The 24014-nt window shown below is 40.8% G+C and overlaps 1 protein-coding gene across 1 annotated transcript in view; it reads left to right on the forward strand.

Moving 5' to 3' along the window:
* LOC120860381 (copine-4) overlaps nucleotides 1-24014 on the forward strand; it is a 491427-nt gene that overhangs the window by 281435 nt on the left and 185978 nt on the right. The window contains exons 3-4 of the mRNA XM_040236182.1: nucleotides 14165-14236; nucleotides 16907-16981. Of these exons, the coding sequence (XP_040092116.1) occupies nucleotides 14165-14236; nucleotides 16907-16981 (147 nt within the window). The remainder of the gene's footprint in view (nucleotides 1-14164; nucleotides 14237-16906; nucleotides 16982-24014) is intronic.

Genomic DNA, 24014 nt, shown 5'->3' on the forward strand with positions numbered 1-24014 from the left:
CCGTCATGATTATCTGGGTCGTGAAGATCTTTTTTGTACTGTTCTTCTGTGTAGTCTTGCCACCTCTTAATATCTTCTGCTTTTGTTAGGTCCAGACCATTTCTGTCCTTTATCAAGCCCATCTTTGCATGAAATGTTCCCTTGGTATCTCTAATTTTCTTGAAGAGATCTCTAGTCTTTCCCATTCTGTTGTTTTCCTCTATTTCTTTGCATTGATCGCTAAAGAAGCCTTTCTTATCTCTTCTTGCTATTCTCTGGAACTCTGCATTCAGATGCTTATATCTTTCCTTTTCTCCTTTGCTTTTTGCCTCTCTTCTTTTCACAGCTATTTGTAAGGCCTCCCCAGACAGCCATTTTGCTTTTTTGCATTTCTTTTCCATGGGGATGGTCTTGATCCCTGTCTCCTGTACAATGTCACGAACCTCATTCCATAGTTCATCAGGCACTCTATCTGTCAAATCTAGGCCCTTAAATCTATTTCTCACTTTCATTGTATAATCATAGGGATTTGATTTAGGTCATGCCTGAATGGTCTAGCAGTTTTCCCTACTTTCTTCAATTGGAGTCTGAATTTGATAATAAGGAGTTCATGATCTGAGCCACAGTCAGCTCCTGGTCTTGTTTTTGTTGACTGTATAGAGCTTCTCCATCTTTGGCTGCAAAGAATATAATCAATCTGATTTCGGTGTTGACCATCTGTGATGTCCATGTGTAGAGTTTTCTCTTGTGTTGTTGAAAGAGGGTGTTTGCTATGACCAGTGCATTTTCTTGGCAAAGGCCAAATTTGCCTGTTACTCCAGGTGTTTCTTGACTTCCTACTTCCGCATTCCAGTCCCCTATAATGAAAAGGACATCTTTTTTGGGTATTAGTTCTAAAAGGTCTTGTAGGTCTTCAGAAAACCATTCAACTTCAGGTTCTTCAGTGTTACTGATTGGGGCATAGGCTTGGATAACTGTGGTATTGAATGGTTTGCCTTGGAGATGAACAGAGATTTTTCTGTCGTTTTTGAGATTGCATCCAAGTATTGCATTTCAGACTCTTTTGTTGACCATGATGGCTATTCCATTTCTTCTGAGGGATTCCTGCCTGCAGTAGGAGATATAATGGTCATCTGAGTTAAATTCACCCATTCCAGTCCATTTTAGTTCGCTGATTCCTAGAATGTCGACGTTCACCCTTGCCATCTCCTGTTTGACACTTCCAATTTGCCTTGATTCATGGACCTGACATTCCAGGTTCCTATGCAATAATGTTCTCTACAGCATCAGATCTTGCTTCTATCACCAGTCACATCCACAGCTGGGTATTGTTTTTGCTTTGGCTTCTTCCCTTCATTCTTTCTGGAGTTATTTCTCCACAGATCTCCAGTAGCATATTGGGCACCTACTGACCTGGGGAGTTCCTCTTTCAGTATCCTATCATTTTCTCTGTTCATACTGTTTATGGGGTTCTCAAGGCAAGAATACTGAAGTGGTTTGCCATTCCCTTCTCCAGTGGACCACATTCTAGCAGGGTTAATTTGTGGTGAGGCCTCTCCTGCCTTCTCATGGTCTTCTCATAAACCTTTTCCTCTGGAGAAGGAAATGGCAACCCACTCCAGTATTCTTGCCTGGAAAATCCCATGGATGGAGAAGCCTGGTAGGCTATAGTCCATGGGGTTGCAAAGAGTCGGACACGATTGAGCCACTTCATTTCACTTCACTTCACTTCTGTGCATATACATAGAGAGAGACAGAGAAAGAGAGACTTCTAATGTATCATCCTCTTTTATAAGGACACTAGCCCTATTGGATTAGGGCCCCACACTTATGACCTCATTTAACCTCAGTTATCTCCATTATAGGCCCTGTCTCCAAATATATGGTGGGTCAAGGCTTTAAGATTTGAAGCAGGGGAAAGGGACCCAATTCAGTGCATAATGCTCTGAGAACTTAGATAAATGCCCTAATTTCTCAAAGCCTTTCTTCTCTCATCCCTGTTTCTCTGGGCAAGAGAGAGTTTTGCTCATTGTGCTGAGTTGCTCAGTTGTGTCCAACTCTTTGTGACCCCATAGACTGTAACCTGCCAGGCTCCTTTGTCAATGGGGATTCTCCAGGCAAGAAGACTGGAGTGGGTTGGCATGTCCTCCTCCAGGGGATCTTCCCAACCCAGCAATTGAACTGGGGTTTCCTGCATTAAATCCTGCAGGTGGATTTGATATTTTGTTCCTTAAATGACAGTAAATGAGATTATGTACATGAAACACTCAACACATTATCTGACACAGAGTAGAATGTCAGTAGTGTCTCCCAGAAGCAGACACTCATTGAAAAAAGATTATTTGGAAAGTAAAAGAAACACTAGAAAGGGAGTGGAGAAGTGGCAGGAAAGGAGGAGTCAATAAAGCAAAGGCTATGATGTCTAAGGAATCACCACTGGGAGTAACTGGAGCTCCATCCACTGGGGAAGCTCAGCTTCTGTGCAGAGCAAACACCAAAGAGTTACCCCCATACCTGGGTGAAAGGAGCTGGGGCATTTCTGTCTGCCCCCACAGGTGTTAATCCTCTCCACTTGCAGCTTTCTGAGCCGGTGGAGAGTGGACACAGACTCCAGGGGAACCTGCAGGCAAAGAGATGCCAATGTCAGCTGTTGGGAGCCCAGCCAGCCCTGCAAGAGTCCAGCCTAAGGGGACCTAGACCTGTCCCCTTCTGTTGCTATAGGAGCCATCATGAATGCTTGGTTATATACTGTAATGATGGGAGTAATAACTACTACTTTACAGAGCACTAGGGATGCCCCTTGACAAAAGGTTCTGGGGCCAAAAAAGTATAAAGAATATTCCTACCATGGTTGTACTCAGGGTGATTCAAAACTAAAGCTCTGTTGATGTCCTGCAGTTAAGATGTCAAGCTTTTTTCTAGTCCTATGATTTCCAGACTTATCTACAGAAAGACTTTCTCATATAATATTTACTTATCTTTTAAGGGATGAATGTTCTCTGACACATGCTTTGCTGTTGTTATTGTTTAGACACTAAGTTGTGTCTGATTCTTTTGTAACCCCATGAACTGTAGCCTGCCAGGTTCCTCTGTCCATGGGATTTTCCAGTTAAGAATACTGGAGTCGGTTGCCATTTCCTTCTCCAGGGGATCTTCCTGATCCAGGGATTGAACCCATGTATCTAGCATTGGCAGGAAGATTCTTTATTACCTGGGAGTTTTAAAGCCACTGGGGAAGCCAACACATGCTTTGGGCATTCTCAGTTCTGGCTAACAGAGGTGTGATTGTCCTGAATTGTAAATATGTTCTCATCTGTCCACCTCTGTTGTCTCAGAACAGCACCTAGCACAGAAAAGATGTTCGATAAATGTTTGTTTTGCAATAAATTCCTAAAGAAATTTCCAGAAATGATCTGGAGATATTTTCAGTAAAAGGAGCTCATGAAAAACAACTGTCTAGTCGCTAAAATGACTGCTTTGAAATCCTTTGTATGCAAATCCAGCTGAATATACATGTTAAAATATTGACCAAAAAATTTTTTATTCACCTGGATTTTTTTCCATTTATCTAAGTGAAACAGTGGACTTGCCTAAAAAATGAGGATACCTGCTGTTAGAATACTGTTCACTTCAGAAGGAGAGAAGCATTTCCTCCATAGATTCACGTGTGAATGCAGATCAGAGACTTAATGGTCGTAATGTCCCTCTGATCTGACTTTGCTAATAAGAGTCTGTGCTCCCCCTATATTTCACCTTTCTCAGGATTGCAGCTGCGACCCCACTCTAGAATGAGAAGAATCAAATCAGAGGACTTCTGACAAGTGCATCCCCTTAAGCCCAATGCTAAATACTGCCTATTTATTGGCATCAGTGTCAGCTTGGATGAGGGTGAGTCCTTGTCATTCAAACCCTCACCCTCTGACAAGACCAAAGGTTTTTCTTGAGTCTGAGGCAGTTGCTTCAGTTGCAACAAAGCCTGCGTGAGATGGGGATTGGCATGAATAGGTTTTTCTTCAAAGATCATTGCTCCTGCTGGGTATCCTACTGTTCTAGGCCAAATGCCTAAAAATGGCAATGCCAATAGCAACTCATTGTCAATCATTATTACAACAAGAGATTTGAGACTTTAATTGTTACTCATTTTTTGGAGCTAAGATGGAGGCTTGGAACTGTAAAATAAGTTTGTTTGAATACCTGCTTGATTAGCCACTTATGTACTCAAAGGCCCATTTCTTAGGAAGGAATATTTTCTGGGATATTGCTTGTCTTCATAGGATTCATAAAAGGCAGGAGGTGGTACATGGTAGCATTCTTTTCAGGCCCTACCAATGGAAATGTTGCTGCTGCTGCTCCTAAGTCACTTCAGTCGTGTCCGACTCTGTGCGACTCCATAGATGGCAGCCCACCAGGCTCCCCCGTCCCTGGGATTCTCCAGGCAAGAACACTGGAGTGGGTTGCCATTTCCTTCTCCAATGCATAAAAGCTAAATAAGTTCTTCTTCTTCTCCTGTGAGAACTCCAAAACAACAACTCGCCGCTGAACAATCATCTACTAGAGAATGTTGGATTCCACCAAAAAAAGATACCCCATGTCCAAGGGCAAAGGAGAAGCCCAAGCATGAAGGTAGGAAGGGCAAAATCATATTTAGTATCAAACCCCTTACCCACCAGAGACGCTCAGAGGGCTCTAGTGTGCACCAACCTTGTGTGCACCAGGAACCAGAGACCCCACAGAGACTGAGCCAGAACTGTGTTTGAGTGTCTCCTGTAAAGGTACAGGTCAGCAGTGGCCTGCCGCAGGGGCAGGAGTTCTAGGTGCAGCAGACCTAGATATGGCATAAGCGCTCTTGGAGGACGTAGCCATTAATCCTACCATTGAGCCGCAGAACTTACACAAGACTGGGGAAACAGACTCTTAAAGGGCACAAACAGAACTTTGTGTGCATCAGGACCTAGGAGAAAGGAGCAGTGACCACATAAGAGACAGACCCAGACTTGCCCATGAGTGTCCAGGAGTCTCCAGCAGCGGCATAGGTCGATGGTGTCCTGCTGCAGGGTCGGGGCACTGAGTTCGGGAGGGCATGCATGGGATCTTTTGAAGGAGGTACCTCCATCACAATTTGGCCTCAGGTCAAACAACAAGGAGGGAACACAGCCCAGCCCATCAACAGAAAATTGGATTTAAGATTTACTGAGCATGTGTTAGTTGTGTTAGTTGCTCAGTCGTGTCCGACTCTTTGCGATCCCACAGATTGTAGCCTGCCAGGCTTCTCTGTCCATGGAATTCTCCAGGCAAGAATACTGGGGTGGGTTGCCTTTCCCTTTTCCAGAGGAACATCCCAACCCAGGGATCGAACCCTGGTCTCCTGCATTGCAGGCAGATTCTTTCCCGTTTGAGCTACAGGGAAGTCCCTAGCCTGGCCCATTAGAACAAGACCCAGTTTTCCCCTCAGTCAGTCTCTCCCATCAGGAAGCTTCCATAGGCCTTGTATCCTTATACATCAGAGGGCAGACAGAACGAAAACCACAATCACAGAAAACTAACCAAACTGATCACATGGGCCATAGCCTTGTCTAACTCAATGAAACTATGAGCCATGCTGTGTAGGGCCATCCAAAATGGATGGGTCATAGTGGACAGTTTTGACAAAACATGGAGAAGGGAATGGCAAACCACTTCAATATTCTTGCCTTGAGAACCCCATGAATAGCATGAAAAGGCAAAAAGTTAGGGCACTGAAAGATGAACTCCCCAAGTCAGTAGTTACCCTATGCTATGGGAGATCAGTAGAGAAATAACTCCAGAAAGAATGAAGAGACACAGCCAAATCAAAAACAACACCCAGTTGTGGATGTGACTGGTGATGGAAGTGAAATCCGATGCTGTAAAGAGCAATATCCATAGGAATCTGGAATGTTAGGTCCATGAATCAAGGCAAATTGGAAGTGGTCAAACAGGACATGGCAAGAGTGGACATCGAATTGTAGGAATCAGTGAACTAAAATGGACTGGAATCGGTGAATTTAACTCAGATGACCATTATATCTAGCACTAAGGGCAAGAATCCTTTCAAAGAAATAGAGTAGCCTTCATAGTCAGAGTCAACAAAAGAGTCCGAAATGCAGTACTTGGATGCAATCTCAAAAATGACAGAATGATCTCTGTTCATTTCCAAGGCAAATCATTCAATATCATAATAATCCAAGTCTATTCTCCAACCAGTAATGCTGAAGACACCGAAGTGGAATGAGTCTGTGAAGGCCTACAAGACCTTCTAGAACTAACACCAAAAAAAAAAAAAAAAAGATATCCATTTCATTATAGCGAACTGGAATGCAAAAGTAGGAAGTCAAGAGATGCCTGGAGTAAAAGGTAAATTTGGCCCTCGAGTACAAAATGAAGCAGGGGAATGGCTAACAGCATTTTGCCAAGAGAACACACTGGTCCTAGCAAACACCCTCTTCCAAAAACACAAGAGAAGACTCCACACATGGACATCACCAGATGGTCAACACAGAAATCAGATTGATTATATTCTTTGCAGCCAAATTTGGAGAAGCTCTATAAAGTCAGCAAAAACAAGAATGGGAGCTGACTGTGACTCAGATCATGAGCTCCTTATTGCCAAATTCAGACTTAAACTGAAGGAAGTAGGGAAAACCATATTGAGGTATGACCTAAATCAAATGCCTTACGACTATACAGTGGAAAGGACAAATAGATTCAAGGGATTAGATCTGATAGACAGGGATTAGATACCTGAAGGACTATGGATGGAGGGTCATGGCAGTGTATGGGAGGCAGTGATCAAGACCATCTCTAAGAAAAAGAAAGGCAAAATGGTTATCTGAGGAGGCCTTACAAATAGATGAGAAAAGAAGAGAAGCTAAAGGCAAAGGAGGAAAGGAAAGATATACCCATTTGAATGGTGAATTCCAAAGAATAGCAAGGAGAGATAAGAAACCCTTCCTGAGTGATGAGTGCAAAGAAATAGAGGAAAATAATAGAATGGGAAAGACTAGAGATCTCTTCAAGAAAATTAGAGACACCAAGGGAACATTTCATGCAAAGATGGACACAATGAAGGACAGAAACGCTATGGACCTAACAGAAGCAGAAGATATTAAGAAGAGGTGGCAAGAATACACAGAAGAACTTCTGACCTAGACCCAAAAAAGATCTTCATGACCCAGATAACCACAATGGTGTGATCACTTACCTAGAGCCAGACATCCTGGAATGCAAAGTCTAGTGGACCTTAGGAAGCATCACTACAAATGAAGCTAGTGGAGGTGATGCAATTCAAGTTGAGCTCTTTCAAATCCTAAAAGATGATGCTGTAAAAGTTCTGCACTCAATATGCCAGCAAATTTGGAAAACTCAGCAGTGGCCACAGGACTGGAAAAGGTCAGTTTTCATTCCAATTCCAAAGAAAGGCAATGCCAAAGAATGCTCAAACTACCGCACAATTGCACTTATCTCACAAGCTAGCAAAGTAATGCTCAAAATTCTCCAAGTCAAGTTTCAACAGTACATGAAATATGAGCTTCCAAATGTTCAAGCTAGATTTAGAAAAGGTTGAGGAACCAGAGATCAAATTGCCAACATCCGTTGGATCATTGAAAAAGCAAGAGAGTTCCAGAAAAACGTATACTTTTGCTTTATTGAATACACCAAAGCCTTTGACTGTGTGGATCACAACAAACTGTGGAAAATTCTGAAAGAGATGTGAATACCAGACCACCTGACCTACCTCCTGAGAAATCTGTATGCAGGTCAAGAAGTAACAGATAGAACTGGACATGGAACAACAGACTGGTTCCAAATTGGGAAATGAGTACATCAAGGCTGTAGGATGTCACCCTGCTTATTTAACCTATATATAGAGTACATCATGGGAAATGCTGGACTGGATGAAGCACAAGATGGATTCAAGATTGCTGGGAGAAATATCAATAACCTCAGATATGCAGATGACACCACCCTTATGGCAGAAAGCGAAGAAGAACTAAAGAGCCTCTTGATGAAAGTGAAAGAGGAGAATGAAAATGTTGGTTTAAAACTCAACATTCAGAAAGCTAAGATCATTGGCATCCGGCCCCATCACTTCATGGCAAATAGATGGGGAAACAATGGAAGTGGTGACTGACTTTATTTTCTTGGGCTCCAAAATCACTGCAGATGGTGACTGCAGCCATGAAATTAAAAGATGCTTGCTCCTTCAAAGACAAACTATGACCAACCTAAACAGCATGCTAAAAAGCAGAGACATTACTTTGCCAACAAATGTCCATCTAGTCAAAGCTATGGTTTTTCCAGTAGTCATTTATGGATGTGAGAGTTGGACTATAAAGAAAGCTGAGTGCCAAAGAATTGATGCTTTTGAACTCTGGTTTTGGAGAAGACTCTTGAGAGTCTTCTGCAAGTAGATCCAACCAGTCCATCCTAAAGGAAATCAGTCCTGAATATTCATTGGGAAGACTGATGCTGAAGCTGAAACTCCAATACTTTGTCCACCTGATGTGAAGAAGTGACTCATTGGAATTGACCCTGATGCTGGGAAAGACTGAAGGCAGAAGGAGAAGATGACAGAGGATGAGATGGTTGGATAGCATCATCGAATTGATGGACATGAGTGTGAGTAAACTGTGGGAGTTGGTAATGGACAGGGAAGCCTGGTGTGCTGCAGTCCATGGGGTCGCAAAGAGTCGGACACGACTGAGTGACTGAACTAACTTACTGGCTAAGTAGGAGTGAGAAGAGAGACCCAAGATCATAATTGGTCTTCCTTGAAGAAAGAGATTGTGGATCTTAGAAGGCACAATCTGAAAAGGCAATCTACCAATGCCTGATAATGCAATTTGTGGATCATCTCAGTGCTGAGAGGATTGTTGGGGTCATTGGGAGCTATTGGAATGGGTAACAAATGCAGATGGAACACAATGACACTGAACCAAAATATTTTTTGAAATTTATTTTATCATGTCATATCTTAGTTGCATCACATGGCTTCTTTGTTGCTTCATGTGGGTTCTTTCACTGAGGCACACAGATTCTTTAGTTGTGGTGCATGGACTCTGGAGTGCACAGGCTTAGTAGTTGCAGCATCTGAACTTAGTTGCTCCGTGACATGTGAGATCTTAGTTCCCCAACCAGGAATTGAACCTGCATCCCCTGCTTTGCAAAGTGGATTAGTAACCACTGGACTACAGGGAATTCCTGACCAAAGTATTCCTGAGACCAGATTTATTTGGGAACAGGGCATAAAATTGCCTTTCTTTAGAAAGATATTGACCTGACTACTTCTTATCAATAACTCTTGTTTTGTCATCTATTCATGTGTCTTCCCCTCTACCCCCCTACTTAAACACCCCTGGAGAGAAAGTCTTCCTAATATCGTTTTACTGGTTGTGTTCTGTGCTTTGGCTTATTTCAAGTTAAAAAATATAATGTCTACATTATTCTAGGAAATGGTAGCTTTTCTACAACGAGTGATAATCTGGGAATGGGGTAAGGGGGATAATGATTTTGCCAGTAAGACTAAAAACACTGAAACATTCTTAATGATAGGGTTGGAAAGGCGAGGAGCTTGGGTTCAAAATCAACTATGGGAAGGAAAGCCAATTCCTTTATCATCTGAATTTTTCATGTTATTTTTATTGATAGCTATACATAAAAAACCTATGTTCTTTTATTGGAATATAATTGTTTTACAGTGTTATATTAGTTTGTGCTGTATAACAAAGTGGATCAGCTATCTGTACACATATATTCCCTCCCTCTTGAGCCTCCCTCCCACCCTATCCCCATATCCCACCCCTCTAGGTCATCACAGAGCACCGAGCTGAGCTCTCTGTATTATACAGCAGCTTCCCACTAGCTATCTATTTTGCACACGATAGTGTATATATGTCAGTGCTACTCTCTCAGTTCATCCCACTCTCTCCTTCCTACCCTGTGTCCACATGTCCAGTCTCTACATCTGTGTCTCTACTCCTAAGCTGCAAATAGTTTCATCTGAATCATTATTCTAGGTTCTGTATATACGTGTTAATATTTGTTTTTACTCTTTTTGACTTACTTCACTCCATATGACAGATTCTAGGTCCATCTATATCACTACAAATGATCCAATTTCATTTCTTTTTATGGCTGAGTAATATTTCATTATATATATATATATATATATACACATATACATACACACACATATATATCCACCAACAGATGAGTGGATAAAGAAAATATCTTACATATTTACAATGGAAGACCTATGTTCTTAGTCATTATGCCACAGTGAGCTTAACCAAAGCCAGTGTCTTTAGATTACTTCATTCTTAAGGTTTAACTTAATTATTTCTTTACCATCTTCTCCATGCTTACACATTGAGACTTAAGCACTAACATGAGATCTAGGGCTTAAAAGCAAACACATGTAGTACAAACCCCGCTGTGGACATTTTCTGAATCTCTTTTGGGAGCTTCCTTCAGTTCAGTTCAGTTCAGTTCACTCAGTAGTGTCCAACTCTGTGACCCCATGAATTGCAGCATGCCAGGCCTCCCTGTCCATCACCATCTCCCAGAGATCACTCAAACTCATGTCCATCGAGTCAGTGATGCCATCCAGCCATCTCATCCTCTGTCGTCCCCTTCTCCTCCTGCCCCCAATCCCTCCCAGCATCAGAGTCTTTTCCATTGAGTTAACTCTTTGCATGAGGGGGCCAAAGTACTGGAGTTTCAGCTTTAGCATCATTCCTTCCAAAGAACACCCAGGGCTGATCTCCTTCAGAATGGACTGGTTGGATCTCCTTGCAGTCCAAGGGACTCTCAAGAGTCTTCTCCAACATCACAGTTCAAAAGCACCAATTCATCGGTGCTCAGCTTTCTTCACAGTCCAACTCTCACATCCATACATGACCACTGGAGAAACCATAGCCTTGACTAGACAGACCTTTGTTGGCAAAGTAATATCTCTGCTTTTCAATATGCTATTTAGGTTGGTCATAACTTTTCTTCCAAGGAGTAAGCGTCTTTTAAATTCATGGCTGCAGTCACCATCTGCAGTGATTTTGGAGCCCAAAAAAATAAAGTCTGACACTGTTTCCACTGTTTCCCTACCTATTTCCCATGAAGTGATGGGACCAGATGCCATGATCTTCGTTTTCTGAATGTTGAGCTTTAAGCCTACTTTTTCACTCTCCTCTTTCACTTTCATCAAGAGGCTTCTTAGTTCCTCTTCACTTTCTGCCATAAGGGTGGTGTCATCTGCATATCTGAGGTGATTGATATTTCTCCTGGCAATCTTGATTCCAGCTTGTGCTTCATCCAGCCCAGGGTTTCTCATGATGTACTCTGCATATAAGTTAAATAAGCAGGGTGACATTATACAGCCTTGACGTACTCCTTTTCCTATTTGGAACCAGTCTGTTGTTCCATGTCCAGTTCTAACTGTTGCTTCCTGACCTGCATATAGGTTTCTCAAGAGGCAGGTCAGGTGGTCTGGTATTCACATCTCTCAGAATTTTTCCACAGTTGATTGTGATCCACACAGTCAAAGGCTTTGGCATAGTCAATAAAGCCATAATGTAACTGGAGATCAATTTCTGGAGTCAGACCCAGGTTCAAATCCCAGCTATATCCATCCCCTCTTATCTCCATAACCATAGGAGAGTTACTTAAACTCTCTGGATCCAACTTTGCTCCTCTATCGAAAGAAACTAATACTACCGAATTCGTAGGGCTGTAAAGTTAGCAGCATAGTGACCACTAAGACAAAAACCTTACTGAATTTCTCCTTCCCCACAGGGTCTATTCTCTCTTCCCCACTATATAGCAAAACTTATTGAAAGAATTATCTTCTTATCCATTTCCTTCCTCTTTTTCTCTTCATCAACCTACTCCAGTGTTTTCTGCCTCAAACTTTGTTCTTTGCATTCTGATTTAATATCCTCTTCATTGACTCAACTCAATGAAGGGCATTTCTGTCTGATTCAATGATGCCTTTAGGATGCCTCCCACTCTCTCCATATTCAATCCATTTCCAATTTTTGACTGTTTTACATTTATCTCATAAACCCAGTCTTTTCTCTCCATCGCCACAGTCACTGTTACCTCTCCCCTGGCCTGTTGCCAGGGACTTATAAGTGGTTCCCCCTCAATTATCCCGTTCATCACCCCCACCATGGCCAGCACATCTCTCCTTTGTGACAAGTTATATTTGTTTGACCATTTTGTTTGTTACTTGTGCTTGTGCTAAGTCGCTTCAGTCACGCCTGACTGTTTGTAACCTCTTGCACAGTAGTCTGCCTGGTTCCTCTGTCTATGGGATTCTCTAGGCAAGAATACTAGAGAGGGTTGCTGTTTCCTCTCCCAGGGGATCTTCCCGAACCAGGGATCAAACCCGCATCTCTTACGCCTCCTGCATTGGCAGGTTATTTACCACTAGCACCACGTGGGAAGCCCTGGTTTATTGCTATCTCCTCTATTAAAAATAGCTCCACGAGGAGCTCTCTGAGCTCCATGAGGTCAGAGATTATATCTGACTTTGCTTACCACTCTATTCTTAAGGCATAGCACCAAGTTTGTCATACAGTAGGGGCTAAATAATTATTTTTGGAGCGAATAAGGCATCTGACCCATGATCTGTGTTCTTACATGGAGCTCCCATTGGTTTCTTTGATGTCATCATCATCATCATCACTGGTGAATTTTTACAGAAGCATGCCTTCCTCTTGAGAGGATAGCAAACTGAACATTAGGATAGTTCAATCTGCTTGGCCTAGGGAAGTTCTCTGAACTTTGTTGCATTGGATATTAGCGCACTCCTGATATTGCTCTAACACAGAGACAAAATAAGGATTTCAGAGAATAAGGTTATGCCCCCACTTTTCACAGTGATCTTCTTCCCTATCTTATGTGTACTACTGATTCCTGCATCAAAGATTTCCCCAAAACTTGAAAGCTTTAAAACAAACATTTATTATCTCACAGTTTTTTGTGTGTCAGGAGTTGCAGCAATGGTCCTCTGGACCAGTGTCTCTCACAGGCTATTGTCAAGGTACAGTTATCTCAAAGCTCACCTGTGGGAAGGATCTCCTATTCCATGCTTACCTATGTGGCTGCAGATCAGCTTCTGGTTCTCACCGACTATTGAGTGGGGACATCAATTCCTGGTCATGTGGGCTGCTCTTAGAGGGCTATTCACAACCTAGCAGCCTGCATTCCCCAGAGCAAAGACTCTAAGACAGAGAACGAGAGATGGTGAGCAAGAAAGAAGTCATGGTGATTTCAGAACCTAAGCTTCGAAGTGATATCCAGTCACTTTTGTGGTATTCTGTTCATTAGAAGCAAATCACTGGATCCACCCAACACTCAAGAGAGGGAATTACACAAAGGCAAGAACACCAGGAAGCAAGGATCACTGGGGCCATTGCAGATAGAAAGTGCCGCCAACAACTGGAAACTTTTTTGTTCCAAAAGTTCTTTTGGCTTTCGCTCAAATCTTTTAAGCCTCGTTTCCTTTAGGAATCATTGGGTACATCTGTGCCTCAATGCCTTGCCATCTTTCCCTTCCAGAAAAGAAAACAAGAGGGGGATGGGGTGGGTTCTAATGAGAATAACTCCCAGTGGACTGATGATTTTAGTTGACACTGAACTGTGGAGAAGACCCCAATTACTCCTTTTGGCTTGTCTGAACATCAGTCTCCTGATGACTTACTTTATAGCTTCATAATGAATATATTAAAAATAGAACTGTAGAGCTTATAGATACAGAAGGTATATATTTAGACCTTGAGTTTCTTTCCTCCCTTCACCCCATCCCCCACTCTGCACAGAGGTTTTAGTGCTAATTTGAGATCATTCTGAAACTTCATCTCCTTTATCTTAATTTACATATCCAACATGTTTTGTCTAATTTTAATATAAATGTCTCTGCAATGATTAAGCCACCTCCTAAGTGACTAAATTATCTGTATTCCTTCACTCACACAGCTCAGGCTGTAAGAGGAAAGGAGAGAATGACCTGTATTTAGCAGAGGTTTGTGGAAAAAACTTGGAAAATAAGTGGACATTGATGTCATAATTTAAAGGAGAACTGCAAATGTAGAATTCTGTAAGAAAAATACTGAAGTGCATACCTGCAAGTATATGACTAGTATCTCCACCTTGTTTTTCCTTCATACAGATTGTTTCCCAGAGAAAGCTGTCCAAATCCTTGTTGAAGCACGGGAACACAGCAGGGAAATCTTCCATCACGGTGAGCCCTCCCTCAGGTGCCCACATGGAGCCTGCTGGTCCAACCCAGCCTCATGGGAAGCTGACCCTCTGGATGTTAGGGGTTGATCCCATAACTGCTCAGCTATACCAGTCACCTCTTTTTTTTTTTTTTTTTCAATCTTTCTCCTTCCTAATAATACAATTTTGACCTTTTCATTGTAGGAAAAAAGATTTGAAAGTGAGGCTATTCACTTCAACTAAGCACTTCTGTAATTAAATATAGGTTTTAGCAGGGAACAAAGAAAGAAGTTATTGATCATAGTATGAATATGAAATTGTCTGGCAGTTTCAAATTATCAAAGCTACCTATCCCAGCTTCTCAGTTTCTTGAGAAAAAACATCTAATAGCATTTAGTCCAAGGTTTGGTCTGTTGCCTAATGATCCGAGAGCCCAGCATTTAACTCTTCTTTTCAATATGATAGTTTGGAGCTGCGCTGTTCTAGTTGGTAGCCGTGTAATTTTTCAACTTAAAATTATTTAAAATTAAATAAAAGCAAATAGTCATTCCTTACACTAGCCACATATGCTCAGTAGATCCATATACTGGACAGTGCAGATTACAGAACATTTCTGTCATTACAGAATGTTCTCTTGGGCAAAACTGGAAGTATTTCTAAGTAAAACATGCAGTGTTCAAGAAGAACTCCAGGATTTAAAACTTTGGCATCTTGTATTGAAGTTCCTGAGAAAGATAATGTAGTCTAACTGTTTAGCTGTGTGGGCAAAAAATAATAATAGGTTTAAAAAGTGCCAGAAGAATTTGAGTTGCTTGCAAGGCAAATTGCCTTAGGAGAAAAACCTAAGTTCTTTGAACACTCCTTTTTAACTCAAAAGTGACCTATTCATTAAAAACAAAAATTAATCCATTTTTTAAGGAAGAATTCAAAAATATTTCATTTCTACTGGTGAAAGTTAGGACGGTTCCCACAAGAACTTAGCTGTTTATTGGTTTGGATATTTTAAATGATGCAGTCGTATCAGATCTGTTTCTTGACTACCATTTTCAATCATGAACAAATGGTTCAAATGGTCTTTGACGATGCCACTGGTGCTCTAAAAAGCTCACACCCAATGCTCACAGTCCTAGAAAAGACTTGGGATGGTGAACCCAGTTATGAGAGCTGCCACGGTTCCTTCCCAGCAAAACAAAAGCTCATCTTCCCACCTTTTCTCTAAGAAGTATTGGGGAATTTCCTTTCTCTACACAGCCCATAAAAACTCAATCTCCTTCCTAATTTTAAATATTTAAAAACTCCTCTTGATCTTGGATCCTTGGGTCAGAACAACTTCCATAGTTTCTGGAAAACACTTGAAAATATGTGCACATTTTTCTAGGCTTTGCAGATGAAAGTCATAACTTTCATCATCTTTACAAAGGTGTCTGTAACACAGGATAGTTGAAGACCAGAGCTCAAGTGGAGTGTAAGAGGCAGTAAGGGACAAAAGAGAATCAAATGAGCAACCTAAATATGATGATTCCTGGTTTATCAAGTCATTCTTGAGTTTTTGCTGTAAAGCTCAAGAATGACTTGAGTTTTGTCTGGACCCATGTTCTCTACTCCTCGGGTGCTTATACCTTTGGAGGGATCCTTCCCTTTTTAGATAGCTCTTTTAGCTTTAATTTTATACATAAAATAAAAATTTCCAGAGGCTACCAATGTGTACTCAAACAGATGAATGCAACTCATAATGAAAAAGTTTAGCTCAGATAGAATGGAGATAAAATTGAATTAAAACTCAATAATAACTTTTTTTAATAAAAACTCATAATAACTTTGATAAGGGTGTCCACAAGGTCAGAGGCATTATGGCCTCTGACTGCATAGTGAAGTCTTAACGACTTAGAAGTAGTTTAACCTGTATGCAACTACATTGGTCCTATATTTTGTTGTTGTCATTGTCTTTCTCCTTCTTTTCCCATCAATTTCTGCTTCAAGGGTTTAAGAGTCATTATTCAATATTAGGAAGTGATCTTTTTATGAAACAGGCTTTTAGATACTATTATCTCTTCACTTAGGTCAAAGTTGTTGTCAAGAATTCTCTGTTCTTTCGAGTTAAGGGTTTAGATCCTTGTTCTCTTTCTTCCCTCTCCCCCCTCCTCTTTCTCTCTCCATCTCAAAAAGCTCAGGGACAGTCTTTTCTGAAGCATTTGCAATTAATGCAAAAATTTTCTTTGATGACCTTATAACCTTTGGTCTGGAAAGGCCATACAGACCAGTTTATTTCACAATCCTTGTGGGTCTGGTAGAAAACAGCGGAGAAATATTGCTGCCTGCTCCTTGTTTTTTGGTCACTTCCCAAAGAAGAAATATATATAATTATTTATGGACGTGCTGTTCAGTGCTGTGTGGCCTTTGAAGGAGAAGCTCTCCCTAATTACGCCTCTAAAACTTCTTCCTCCAGCTTACACCGCATATTTCATGTTCTCATGCTCAGCACCAGTGAGGTCTCCTTATCTTCTGTGGTTTGTTCTAGGGACTTCCCTTGTACACCTGAGATGCTGTGCCACATTCACTGGATTGTGGGAAACTCCATGGCAGGTGTCAGTCTTTGTTGATTTTTGGATCAAACACGAGCTAAATTGTTCATGAATCCCTGGGTTGAGTGATCCAACTGCCACTGCTCCTGATGAATGCTTTTTTCCTTTAGGTGATTGCTGAGGAATTATCTGGTAATGATGACTATGTTGAACTTGCCTTCAATGCACGGAAACTGGATGACAAGGTAAAGTGTTTGGCATCAGCATTACTGAAGAAAGTAATAAAGCTAGCACACAAAGCTTAATAAGATTTCCCCTCAAAGCTATTTTTTCCCTTTCAACTCATATTATTAAACAGATCAATGATTTCAGAGAGTATGGAAAGTAAGACTTCCCCCTAATTGAGAAGCAGTTAATGAAAAGAAGGAAGGAATATAATTAAAACAATTTTATAATTAAGTTTATAATTAATAATTGCTATAATTAATTTAATTTATAATTAAGATAATGTTATTACACTAAAACTTCATTTGTTCCCAAATGCTACAAGTCACAGGGCATAGGTGAATGTGATTTAAACCCATTGCTAGGAACTTTTCAAAGGAAAAAAGATGGGAAAGGGAATAAAAGTGGCATTTTTAAAGCATATTTGCAGGCATGGGGTTAAGAGCTTTTCAAGCATGATCACAGTTAATCATTCTTATAGCATCCATGTAACAGGTATTATTAACTCTGTTTTACATATGAAGTAACAGATTCAAAGATGAAGTAGTTGTCTAAAGTCATTCCATGTGTTAGTTCAAATAATCTAAGAAATAGACACCAAGAAAGTGTTAATGATGCCAGCAGGATTTTATCAGGAGAAATGCCTGTGTAGGGAACACAAGAAGGAAATCTAGGAGAGCAGACAGGCCACAATGCAAGTCTGAATATAAGTAAAGAAGAAAGGGAAACAGGGTGGCAGTTTCTGCAACACCACGTAGTCTAAGGAAGGTTCTAAAGAAGATTCTAAGGAAGGAAGTCTAAGGAAGGCAGAAAGGAGTCCTGTGTGTCTCCCATCAGTGCCTTTATACTCCCTACACACGCAGCAATGGCTAGGAGCAGCCCATGTGCAGCCTGGCCTTGGAATGAGGGCAGGACTGGATTTCGGAGTACAAAAGCACTGTTACATTCCCTAAGTGGGAGGTCTGCAAAACACGTGCCAAAGGATACCCTGCTAGTTGGTGGTAACTCTGAGGACTCAGTCCCAGGTCAGCCTGACTTCCATCTGTACTCTTTTGGTTATATCTCGCAATTTCCATGCACTCACAGGCCATGTTAGCCTTGTATACATAGAAAAAATCCTAGGGATTCCACCCCTTTACAAAAATGTTTCCTCTCCAACCATAACATCATATCCACCAATGTATTTACAGAGAACTCCATTTTACTAGCATACAACAAACAGGTGATTTGGGGATGTGGCACTACTTTTTCAAACAATTGCTTGTAGGCATTAGAAAAAGGAAAAACTTTTTTCACAGCTCCCCACAGTATTAAGCAGCAGCTCATATCCTGGCATAGTTCATTTTCACACACAAAGAGTACTCAGCCTAATTATGTGTTCATTAATTCACTCTCCTATCGGTTCATTCATTCACTCCTTCATTCATTTACCAAACCTTCGTCATGGGCTTGTCATGCATCTGTTGGTGGGAAATGGGCATCCTTGGAGCCATTCTTATATCCAAAACCTGTAATTCACCATCCAAGTAACACATCAATTTAAACAACAAATGACATAATGATACTAAAGCTATAGGAGGATGATACATAATCAGAGTGTCCTGAAAAGAGTAATCCATTCTGCCTTGAAATAATAGGAAAGACTTTGTTCTTAAGAAGAAATTATAGTTGGATTTTTTTGTTATCCTGAGTGGATTGTGTAACACTTTCACAGACTGTCACCTTTTGACATTAGCTGAACAAGGTACTGGGAACTATAGAGTGCAATGGTGTCAATGGAGTGTAAGATCTTACCACTCACTTCCTCTGATTATCAGGCTCTTTCTCTCTATCATCTTCAAGTTTCAGAATAATTCACCAGACGCCTTTGTAGTATCTTACCTGGGGACATTATAAGCCAACGGGTCAGTGTGTAGCAGTTTTAAACTACTCACTTAATGGCTTCTCATGACTTCTTTCCACTTAGTCACACACTCCAAATGATTTCTGTTACAGAGCAAAGGAAAGTGGGGGTTTGTCAGTGGGCCCATCAGCTCTAAGGTGTATAAGCAGTTTCCCTTCATCCAAATGAGCACTTGCTCACAGAACTGAAAGACCCCTATCCACACCTACCATGGTTCTCGATGGCTGTGCCCACCCTGGACTGTGTAGATTGCTCATTACTGAGAGCCCAATGCCCTGGAGCCACAGACTGCAGATCTTCTATAATGAGGTGGGGTCTTTCCCAGAGTCAGTCACCCAGAAAGGAGTGGGCCCTGTTCATAGCAAAGCAGGTCATTGCTCCAGTGTGGACTAGGAGGTGAATGGTCTGAGATGGAGAGAGATTGTGGAGATGAGGAGCAAGATGATACCATGAAGATCAGCTCACACAACCTCTTCAGGAAACAGAGGCTCAGCAAGGCCTGATGATTTTCACCAAGACACTGCTGCCTGGTTATTTATTGCTGTATCACAAACTACCTCAAAACCTGGTGACTTAGATGAACAGCTACTTTTTTTTTTTTTTATGTCATCATTTTGAGGGTCAGAAATTCAGGCAGGATTCAACTGGGCAATTCTTCTGTTCCTTATGACATTGATAGAAGTCACTCAGTTAGGGACGTCCCCTGTGGTCCAGTGGTTAGGAATTCACCCGCCAATGCAGAAGATGTGGGTTCAATCCCTGGTCTAAGAAGACTCTACATTCTGTGGGGCAACTATGCCCATGCACCACAGTTAAGGAGCCTACATCTAGAGCCTGTGAACCATAACTACTGAAACCCATGCACCCTAGAGCCCATGCTCCACAACATGATAAGCTACTGCCATGGGAAGTCTGCCCACCATGACTAGAGAGTAGCCCCTGCTTGCTGCAACTAGAGAAAGCATGTACCTAGCAACAAAGACCTAGCACAGTCAAAAACAAATAACAAGAGTTCACTCAGTTATACTCAGCTGGTGGAAGAGCTTTACTCACATGCTTGGCACGTAGGATTGCTGGAAGCCTGGGCTCCACCAAGTTGGTCAGTCAGAGTGCCTTCATGGTGGTCTTAGGTTTATCACATTTTCTATATGGTGGCTAGCTTGAGATATCATTCCAAGAGAAGCCAGTGAAAGCTGTGTGGTCTTTCCTTTTTTTAAATTTTTTAATTGGAGCATAATTGCTTTGCAATGTTCTGTTAGTTTCTGCTGTACACAGCAGGGGAAGGAGATGGTAGGACGAATTGAAAAGTAGCACTGACATAAAAACACGGTCATGTGTATGGCCTTTTCTGACCTAGCCTTGAAAGTCATGCATTATCCCTTCTGCTGCTTCTTGGTTACAAGTGAGTCATAAGGCTGCCCAGAGTCGAGGGGAGGAAAATGACTCCATGTCTTGGTAGGGGAGTGGCAAAATCATAATGCATAAAAAAGCGTGTGGACATTGTAGTGGAAAATGCAACCTGCCACAGTATTTTGTGACAGAATCAGAATAAGAGAGGACAATTATTTCATGTCACAGCTAGTAAAATAGTTTCCAGAGCTTCTCAAGGAAGACTTCCTTCTAGCCTTAGCAACAAATGAGGTTGTCGCTCCCTTCATGTTAACAGTTAAACTTATATCTATTAATTGACAAAATAGACCATGAAAAGCCATGGAGGTAAACAGCTCTCTTAATTTAAAACATTTTGCTAATTAGTATCATGAGAGCAACTAATTTCTACCTGCATTTGAAAAATTGCAGTATGAATATGCTATATCCAATTCAGAATAGTTATAGACATCTGGGCCCCCAGTCTCCATGAAGTAATTCTCCAGTTATCCACATACCTCTGTTAGAAAACTCTGGCCTAATACAAATAGCCTTCTTTTACATATGAAAATGTCAAAGTTTAGGGATGTGAAATGACTTACCCAAGGCCACAGACACTCACACCCACACTCACAATCAGTGACAGAGAGGAACCCAATCAGTTTGTCCAACTACAATCTAAATTTGGGGGGGGGGCAGAGACTTAATGAACACAGGTTAGATTGATCTTGGGCTGTGGAGAACTTGGTCATATTCCCATGTATTTCAGGGAAGAGGGGAGCCAGGGAAGAGGAAGATGAGGGTATGTATGCTATTAGGCAGCAGTCCTCAAGGTGTGGCCCCAGGTCCCAAGACCCTTTCAGAAGAATGTATGAGGTCAAAACCATTTTCATAGCAATGCTAGGACATTATTTTCTATCTTCATTCTCATTCTGTCCCATGTGTACAGTGATTTTCCAGAAACTACTTGATGCCTAATATCACAAGAGATTGAATGCAGCAGCAGGTATGAGAATCCCACTGCCTTCTATTGATCCAGTCATTAAGTTGATTTACAAAGATGTAACATAATGGCATTCTTCTGACAATTTTATACATTTGGAAAATATAAAATGTTATTTTATTATGATAGAATGGGTTTATCTTTATTATTTTTAAAATGATATAACAAATGAATATTTTTAAAATTTCTCAGCTTTAGCTTATAATATGGTAAAATATTGTTAGATATAACCCACATAAGCAAAAGCTCCTTGGTGTCCTCAATAATTTAAGTGTATAAAATGGTCCTAAGACCAAAAAGTTTGAGAACTGCTATTGTGAAGTATATTACTTTTGCAAACCATGAAGACGAGTAAATGCCTCTTTTCTTTTGATAGAAGTAGTTTTATTTAAAAAATTGCAGATCAGAATAATTCATTTTTTCAGAGCTTGTAATTGCTTTACAATATTGTGTTGGTTTCTTCCATACATCAACATGTGTCAGGCATAGGTACCCACATGTCCCCTCCTTCCTGAACCTTCCTCCCACCTCCCACCCCATCCCATCCCACTAGGTTGTCACAGAGCACCAGATTTGAGCTCCATGGGTCATACAACAAATTTCCACTGGCTATCTAATTTTATATATGGTAATATATATGTTTCAATACTACTCTCTCAATGAATCCTACCCTCCACATCCACATACCTATTCTCTATATCTGTGTCTCTATTGCTACCCTGCAAATAGTTTCATGAGTAGCATCTTTCCAGATTCTATGTGTGTGTGTGTGTGCTTAGTCATGTCCAACTCCTTGCAGCCCCATGGAATGTAGCTATATATGGGTTAATATACAATATTTCTCTTTCTCTTTCTGACTTACTTCACTCTGTATAACAGGCTCTAAGTTTATCCACCTTATTAGAACTGAATCAAATGCTTTCCTTGCTATGGCTGAGAAATACTCCATTGTGTATATGTACCACAATTTTTTTATCCATTTATCTTTTGATGGGCATCTACTTGCTTCCATGTCCTATCTATTATAAATAGTCCTGCAGTGAACATTAGAGTACATGTGTCTTTTTCAATTATGGTTTCCTCAGGGTGTATGAACAGTAGTGGGATTGTTGGGTCATATGATAGTTCTATTCCTAATTTTTTTTCCAGTATAAATTTATTTATTTTAATTGGAGGCTAATTACTTTACAATATTGTGTTGGTTTTGCCATGCATTGACATGAATTTGCCATGGGTGTACATGTGTTCCCCATCCTGAACCCCACTCCCACCTCCCTCCCCATACCATTTTTCTGGGTCATCCCAGTGCACCAGCCCCGAGCATCCTGTATCATGCATTGAACCTGGACTGGCGATTCATTTCACATATGATAATATAAATGTTTCAGTGCCATTTTCCCAAATCATCCCACCCTCGCCATCTCCCAGAGTCCAAAAGACTGTTCTATACATCTGTGTCTCTTTTGCTGCCTCGTATACAGGGTTATCGTTTTTTTAAAGAATCACCATACTGTTCTCCAAAGTGGCTGTGTCTTTTTACATTCTCACCAACAGTGCAAGAGTGTTCCCTTTTCTCCACACCCTCTCCAGCATTTATTCTTTGTAGATTTTTTAATGATGGCCATTTTGACAGGTGTGGGGTGATACTTCATTGTAGTTTTGATTTGCGTTTCTCTAGTAATGAGTGATGAAGAGCATCTTTTCATGTGTTTGTTGGTCATCTGTATCTCTTCTTTAGAGAAATGTCTGTTTAGATCTTCCACCTATTTTTTTTTTAAACTGGGCTGTTTGTTTTTCTGGTGTTGCATGATCTGCTTGTATATTCTGGAGATTAATCATTTGTCAGTTGTTTCAACTTGCAATTATTTCCTCCCATTCTGAGGGTTGTCTTTTCACCTTGCTTATAGTTTCCTTCGTTGTGCAAGAGCTTTGAAGTTTAATTAGGTCACATTTCTTTATTTTTGTTTTTATTTTAATTACAGTGACCCAATGAGGTGGGTCATTGCTGTGATTGATGTATGTTGAAGAGTGTACTGCCTGTTTTACACTAAGAGCTTTACATTTCTGGCCTTACATTTAAATTTAAGTCTTTAACCTATTTTGAGTTTATTTTGTATAGGGTGTTAAGAAGTGTTCTAGTTTCATTCTTTTGCATGTAGCTGTCCAGTATTCTCAGAACCACTTATTGAAGAGGCTGTCTTTTTCACCATTGTATATTCTTGCCTCCTTTGTCAAAGATAAGCTGCCCATAGGTGTGTGGGTTTATCTTTCAGCTTTCCATTTTGTTCCATTTGTCTATATTTCTGTTTCTGTGCCAGTATCATACCATCTTGATGACTATAGCTTTGCAGTATAGTCTAGAGTCAGGAAGGTTGAGTCCTCCAGTTGCATTCTTCTTTCTCAAGATTGCTTTGACTATTTGGGGTCTTTTGTGTTTCCATACAAATTGTGAAATATTTTGTTCTAGTTCTGTAAAAAAAATATCATTGGTAGTTTGATAGGGATTGCATTGAATGTGTAGATTGTTTTGGGTAGTATAGTCATTATCACAATATTTATTCTTCTAATCCAAGAATATGGTATATCTCTCCATCTGTTTGTATCATCTTTGATGTCTTTTATCAATGTCATAGTTTTTTGCATACAGGGCTTTTTTCTCTTTCAGTTCAGTTGAGTCGCTCAGTCATGTCTAAGTTTTTGCGACCCCATGGCAGCATGCCAGGCCTCCCTGTCCATCACCAACTCCCGGAGTTCACCCAAACTCATGTGCATTGAGTAG

This window comes from Oryx dammah, unplaced genomic scaffold (genome assembly GCF_014754425.2).
Source record: "Oryx dammah isolate SB20612 unplaced genomic scaffold, SCBI_Odam_1.1 HiC_scaffold_11058, whole genome shotgun sequence".
Lineage (NCBI taxonomy): Eukaryota > Metazoa > Chordata > Mammalia > Artiodactyla > Bovidae > Oryx > Oryx dammah.